The sequence below is a fragment of the Manis pentadactyla genome, chromosome 7 (genome assembly GCF_030020395.1).
Source record: "Manis pentadactyla isolate mManPen7 chromosome 7, mManPen7.hap1, whole genome shotgun sequence".
Taxonomy (NCBI): Eukaryota; Metazoa; Chordata; class Mammalia; order Pholidota; family Manidae; genus Manis; species Manis pentadactyla.
This window is the reverse complement of record NC_080025.1, coordinates 114,845,179-114,852,678: the sequence shown is the minus strand read 5'-3', so window position 1 is coordinate 114,852,678 and position 7,500 is coordinate 114,845,179. Positions and strand designations below refer to the sequence as shown.

Genomic DNA, 7,500 nt, shown 5'->3' with positions numbered 1-7,500 from the left:
CATGATGTGCTTAGGGAATCGCCCCTATCCACATTTACCAGGAATAAAACAATTATCACTCCATAAATCATGACTTGAGTTTCCATGTGCTCTGGAATGGCTCATGTACAGTTGCTTCGGCTACAGTTTTCCTTTCCCAAAGTAAAAGAGCTCTACCGAGCATTCATATCCTACCTGATGACATGGGAATGTTGTATTTGTCTGAATGTCGCCTTCGTATGGCTCCCACATTGGGCACACTGGCTGGGGTGATTACTGAGGGTCCCTGGGAAATCGGGGTGACTGGGGCCGTTGGTGTGGTAGGGGTTTGAGGTAAGCTCTGTGGGGATGTCTCCAACATGTTCTTCGACATGGTGACACTAGACACCAGATTTAGCTGCAAAGGCCCAAGAGAAGGGCAGGAAAAAGGTAGAGACAAGAGAAAAAGACTTAAAAAGGTTTGACAAATGAGAGTGGATTCACTTCTACAGCTGTGTTGCCACTAATAAGCTGCAAAAGGAAGCAGCCAATCTCAACTAATTACAGGATGAAATTGTATCATAAGAACTCTAATTAGAGGATGCTGTTAGAGGTTATCTAATAATCTACTGCAATGTTACTTAGGACTAACTCCTTCTTGTCCTACCAGACTTTAGCGAAAGTGATTTCCTTAAGTAAAAGCCAGTTGCTGATTACTGACTACCCCGGATAAACAGGTCTAGCCCCCAGTGAAGCAACAGCAGCAATAATGAAGGATGCTATGTTTTCAACCAAAAGGACTTTAAGTAAGTTGCTGTTCTGTTGCTGCCAGAAATTTTTTTTCCCACAGTCCCAAATCTCAGCTGAGAGGCTCCAGCCAGCTGGAAAATTTTACACTGACCTTTAGTCTCCTTGCTAATTTGGTGGAATGGTAATGACATTACTACATATTCAAACAAAATTGTCTTAATTGCAAATTAGCCGGAGGAGGCTGAAAATTTTCAAATTAAATCTGATTGGAGATGGAGAGAGGGAAATGGAATTTCCTCACTAACAATCATTTGTGGCATGTGTTAACAAATATAATGAAATGTCAAGTTTGCCAATTCCTCTGGAAGTATCATTTTCAATTTATGATTACAGTGTCACTTAATGCTGATGTACCCTGGAAAGTGGGTGTCAGGGTAGAAAAAAGGAAAAAGGTGAGAATGTATGCAAGCTGTTTAACAGTGTGCCCTTCATTACTCCCCTCAGAAAGGCCCTGTACTTCATTATCAAAAAACTCGTATCACCTCTGTCATATTTACCACACATCTTTTGTCATAAATAGCATCCAATTAGCAAAATTTTTACACAGGGCAGCACATAAAAAGATTTCTGCCATATATTTAAATGGTATTCATAAGAGGTAATCTATGGTCCTTTTCATTTTATACAGTAATCTATACACCCAAGCAAGAAAACTAGTTTTAATTGTTCTGCTTCTCTATGAAGTAACTGCTGAGTGGCTAAATAGAGAATATTCAGCTTTTGTATATAATTTAGTAACACCTGCCTTTTCAAATCCCAAATACACTTCTTAAGATAAACCTTTTTTTAATGGGGAGAAAATGATGTGTACAGCATTGATTGATCTTTCTTTGAGGATTTGTTTTACACATTTAGTCAGTAGAGAGATTTGTTAGGGAAACAAAAATTAACATATGCCAGCTAATTGTTCTTCTTTCTTGGGCAGCAGCCAGAAGAAGCACATTAGCAGTCTAATAATAACGACTGGCACCCTGAAGGCATCCCCAAGTGCATCTGTTCCCAATAAACCACAAACTGTTATTCTGCTCGTACTCTAAGCCAGCAGACTGGGCTGGGAATTCTTTGTTACGTACATAAATAAAAGCTGAGATAATGCTACTAAATGCTGCATTTAATACATTTACAAAGCCACTGGTGTAAGCTTCCCCAGGATGTACAGAAGTACCTCTGCATAGTTTGAGAAATGCAGGAGGATGCACACGCATCTGTGTGTGCGGTGTTGCAAGTGATATTTAAAAAACACAACATCAGAATGTATATTTAAGACCACAGATCATCAGCATTACATATCTGTACGTTAAAATGATGAGAAGGAAAAAGGAAAAAAAAAAACACTTCCCCACACTTCAAAAAAGATACAAAACCTCAGCTGAATAAGAGTTATTCACTTTTTAAAATTATAAATCTGAACAAAATGGCATGTTCAGAACCCAGAAAAATACCAACATTGCAAATCAATGAAAGATATACTTTGATGAATATTTGACAGGCCTCTGTAAATTTTGGGAACATGTTAAAAGTTATCGGAACAGGAGAAATACATCTTTTCCTATGCAAACAATTCGTGTTTACAATGTTACGGTAACTTATTCTGCCATCATGCCATAATAAGCATACCATGTTTGTAGGCGTGCAATCACAAACTGATAAAATAGAATTTATTATTAACTAAAGGGAAGCATGTAAAAGCCAGGATGAGCACTTAGCCACCTCAGCTCATCTGAATATAGTCAAGGTTGGGTGAAACTCATTATTCAGGACTCGCAGCCTTGATAACTTTGATTTTCATCCATCCATAGCATGGCCAAAAGGTACCATTTAATGAAGTACCATTCAGAGAGTAAATGGGGTCATATAATAGACAGTGCGGTTGCACCTTGTGTTCATGTACTGATAGCTGTTAAGGGTGCAGTGATGAACCAACAGAGCTCATTTCTCCCTGGTAATAAATTCATGCTATTAATATTTATCAAATGTGTGGGCCGTCTCAACTGAGCCACTGCACATGAGACCATAAATCTCTACTATCATATCAATTTTGAAGCTTCTTTTGTACAGTGTATAAATTTTAGGGTTTTTTTGAGGGGTGTAAGTATTGACCACTCTTCTTTCCAACCAGTTTGAGGCCAGGAGTGCAGTTCCCCACTTCAGATACTGCTAGTTCCAAAGGGAACTTTAAACTGTGGTTTCATTTTAAATCACTCATCTAAGATTCTGTATTAATTGCCCACCATCAAACGCAATTAGCAATTCTTTCATGTGTGGTTTATGTAATGTAATACTTCAATTACATTATTCATTCAGGTTCTGTTTTGGATTATAGGCTGAAAATTCTTTATTAGTGTAGATGTAACCATGCTGCTGGAGTTTTAAAAAATTTACTGATTGAATAATTAATTGGAAAAGAACAAGCTGCAGATTCCTGATGGATTTATGAGACAATTATTCTGTCTTGTGATTATCTACATTATATTATAGATGCGATGAGGGAAAAAAAATCTTACTGAAAAGAAAGTCATAAATACAGGATCAAAAAGATTCTCAAAAGTTTATTTTCTTTAAATTAAAAACTCAGACATTCTTGCTTTTAAAAAAGTATTATGTCAGATTCAAAAAGATACCTTTCTTTCTTTCTGTTAAAAATGTGTTTTTTTTGTACCCTATATATTTAGGTATAGTAGAAAGGAAAAACTCTAATATCTTAGCAGAGTTTAAATAAATATAGTCGTTATGCAAAAAAAAGTAAATTTTGAATAATATTAATCAATGAATGATATCAGAGACCCTAGGAGAAAAATCATACAATATAGTCTGTCTTTTATCTCCTTCCCTAATACAAAACTAAATGATCTTTTTTTACCTAAAGAAATGGAGGGAGAGGCAATGCTAGCAATTATTAATCATCAGACTATACAGGAGCCTTATGAAAAAGTACCCCCACAAACTTTCATTAAACTAGAGTTATCCAGTTGATTACTCTAAGTTTCTGTGCAAACATAAGCTGGGTGAGATAAAGTATATCTTTTCAATAGTCTGCGTATCTGACTGCATTATCAGGTTGTACTTAAATCTCTTACATATTTTTGAGGGAAATTGCAGTTTTTATTTTCTATCATCACCCATGGTCCTTTGTCTTAAGCTGTCTCAATTAATACTATGTAAACTATACAGTAAAACATAGTATGTGAAGTACATCTTAACTGAAATAACAAAGAAACAGGACTAAATTGGCTATAAAAATACTATGACATTTTTGACAAAATATTTGCTAAAAAAATCTATTTATATGTATATTATGATTGATGTAAGTCCTCTTTGGCATACCACATACCTATCTATTTGTGATTTGTACTGTTACTGCTTTTCAGGTTGCTCAAAGTGTGTTTCCTTTTAATATCTGTAAACCTATCACAGAAAGATATTCTCTCTGGCTTCAGCCTCAAGGCAGTGATTTGTGCACTGATAGGTGTACTTTGTTTAGTGTCACCCATGGTGTAGATTGGATAGATTTTGTAAAAGATAGCATTACTTTAAAAGAAACATACAATTTGACAAGCAATTGCATTTTACTTTCATTTTATTGCCATATTTTTCATCGCACTCATTGTTTTCTAACTGTCACTAAATTGTTCATTTTCTTAGTCTGTTACATCGGTAGAGCTATTTACTGTTTATAAAGCAATATGCACTTACAGGTTTGGGAGATGGTTTGGGCTCTGAGGGTCGCATGTGCAAGTGGGTCATCATTGCTTGAAGCCGTTCACGTTCTTTAGAAAGCTGTTAAGAAAGAGTGAGATCAGAAGCATTTTAGAAATGACTGATACAGCTATTTTATTGCAGTGATACATCTTATCATTGAGCTTGTCTCAGAGTAATGATTCCTGCATATAAAAGTCTGTGTCAGTAGGAACTTATTTGGGAGGAAATGCAACTTTAGCCATGGTGGAGGGAAAAGTTTTATAGCTTTCCTTATGTTAAAAGGTCAGAGAAAACAAATAACACTTCATCTTTTTGTCAATAAGAGAATTGAGGTCACACTTGCCTCGACAGTAACAAGTTACTGAAACTATAAATTAGAAGGCCCATGGTGTCTCTTTAAAGTCCTGTGGACACTGTTAGCAATGGACTAGTGCCAACAGCTGTGAAGGGGTGAAGGGTTCTCAAAGCGAAGTGCCTGCCAGGATTGTCTACACACTTCATGCATTCCCACTGAGGTCCAGTTAGTGCCCCCTGCAATCTGCCATCATCAATCTAATTCAATAGAGTGACAGAGACCAGGCAGTGTGAAACGCTGAACTCTGCCACGGAGTCGGCATCTACACTTGCACTGGGTCTCATTACAACTGACGGACCTTACTTTTCCATCAGTCAGACATAGCAGAAAAAAAAAAAAAAAAAAAAAGAGGCATAATTGGTAACACTGCAGACTGTATCATCAGCTGAACTCTTAGGCTTCAGTCTACCTTTTATAAATGGTAAACAGGTTTATAAAAAGCTTTCTAAACTACAGCAGTGATGAGGCTTTTTAAGTGTTTTTGATTAGTTTATAAGACACAGTAAAGTGGGAAGAAAAAGAAACTGGACATTTAATTTAATGAAACAAAGTACTGGTTTGATGCAGAAAAATAATCTTTAAGATGAAGTATTAGTGGAAGCCTTAAAAGGTTAGCAAAAACATAAGAATGAAAGAATGATACTCAGGGTTTTATGATTGCATTCTCATCAGTTTTATGAGTTCTATTTATTTTTGGCCTAATTCAGTTTCAATATTAATGGAAAAATGTTTAACTTAAATTAGCATTTGCCATAACACATACATTATCATTTGTGATATTATAAAGGATTTGCCATTATTCCAGTAAAGACAAGTCTTAAGATCTTTTGCAAAATTTTTAATTAAAAATATACCAGATATAGAAAAGAAAAAGTTTTTTTTTTTTAGGGTATTATCTTACAGGCATGATATTGTAGAAATGTTTCACTATAATAGAAAATGTTGTAGAAAAAGTCAAGATTAGCCCATATAAAAACTCTCTGTGATAACATCAAATCCAGTTGGGGGTTTAGTCTAACTACTATTAGGAAAAACAGCTTTGACTCTTTTGGGAGATCAAAATGTATATGATGCAATCTAAAGCTTATATAAGTCTAAGTGATAATACACTAAACTACAGCAATCCACCCCGAGTTATCAGTCACTGCCATCATTATAAAAAATTGAAAACTCCATGTGTTTCTATTAGTCATTATGTTAAAAGACTCAGAAATGAGCCCCATACTTAATGTAACATACCAGAAATCTAAGAATGGAGTCTGTTAAGTGATCATCTGACAAACCTGTATTTCTAATTGTTGTACCACTTGCATTTGCACCCGACACTGGGCAGTGCTTCGGTCGTCCAATGCATGTTCATTGTTAAGGTGCCTAAACAAACACAAAACATTAAAGAGAAATGTTAAGAGATTTCTATGTCAGTGGTAGATGCTCCACTTAAAAAGCACTACACTGAAGCCGTATTTTCCACCATGGTGGGAAAAAGAAACACTGTGAAAACTCTACAGAAGAAAGTTAAATATGCTTACATGTTTAGTGAAATTTATGTAATATAAAGAGACCCTTCAAGTGGCAGATGATGTCATCACTAAGCTTATCAGTTATTACAAAAATATTTTCCCCAAACCATTTACAGAATAGTAGAAATCACTACTAGATGTATTGCATATACTCATGACTTTTCTTTTTTTTAAAAAGAGCACCTTATAAATAGATGAACCAAAAGTAATTCTGAAGAGAACAAAGGCAATTGTATATTCCATTTCTGTTAAAACAGTCTATAGTTCTTATGATGTTATTTAGTGAGCAATGACTTTATTTCACCAGGATATGGTGTGAATTATGTAAAGATGGTAAAGTGTCATTCCATGGAAAGAGCAATACTTATGAAAAATGATAATTTGCTGTTACTAATAAATAAAGCACATTGAAGATTCTGATAGTTGGAAGCATAAGATTGACATTTCATGTCTAGTGTCCTATTTGGGAGACATCTATCCTAAACATACAAAATTGGTGAAAGGTAAGACTTTCCCATTATCCTACTTTAATCTTGATTATATATTACTTTATATTGTTATCATTATTACATGATGTTTAAAAAGATCTCTTTATGAGAGGTATGTTAATGCATGAAAAGTATTTTAGTAGAGCAGCATCTTCAATGAACAGAGAAATATTCAGTATTATGTACTCTGTAATTTGTAATATACAATTTATTTGCTGCCACCTAAATTTAAAAGCATCTTCAAATAATTTAATATCCTTTGGTGTTTCTATTTCACTAAGTATATGAATCAAATATTGAACAAAATATTCACAAAATTAAATAAGAATTTACAGACTTATCAATCTGGGTTCAAGTATCATTTAGAATGGTTTAATAGTCTAAAAAAGTTTAGTATAGTCCTGAGTATACTGAAGTCAACAAATGTTTTTGTTGCCCATTCAAATTTTTTATCTGTATTTCTTGAAATTAACAATGAAGCTCAAAAAAATATATAGACATATAAGTAACACATATGAAGGATAATTAAAATAGGGTTTTTGAGAAAGAAATAATTTATAAGTAGGCTTATTTGTTAGTAGATCCAGGTTTAGCAAACCAAAACCTTTGTTCCACTCGGCGCCATCCTTTGATAAATAGTTTGTTTCAATACTTCCTTACTGATCATAAC

At 34.5% G+C, this 7,500-nt stretch overlaps 1 protein-coding gene across 14 annotated transcripts in view; it reads right to left on the bottom strand.

The window, feature by feature from the left end:
- Positions 1-7,500, bottom strand: part of FOXP2 (forkhead box P2) — a 585,514-nt gene that overhangs the window by 40,190 nt on the left and 537,824 nt on the right. For all 14 annotated transcript variants that reach the window (XM_057504682.1, XM_057504685.1, XM_057504683.1 and 11 more), the window contains 3 exons: positions 6,106-6,193; positions 4,462-4,545; positions 175-376 (listed from right to left, as the gene is read on the bottom strand). In XM_057504682.1, the coding sequence (XP_057360665.1) occupies positions 175-376; positions 4,462-4,545; positions 6,106-6,193 (374 nt within the window). The remainder of the gene's footprint in view (positions 1-174; positions 377-4,461; positions 4,546-6,105; positions 6,194-7,500) is intronic.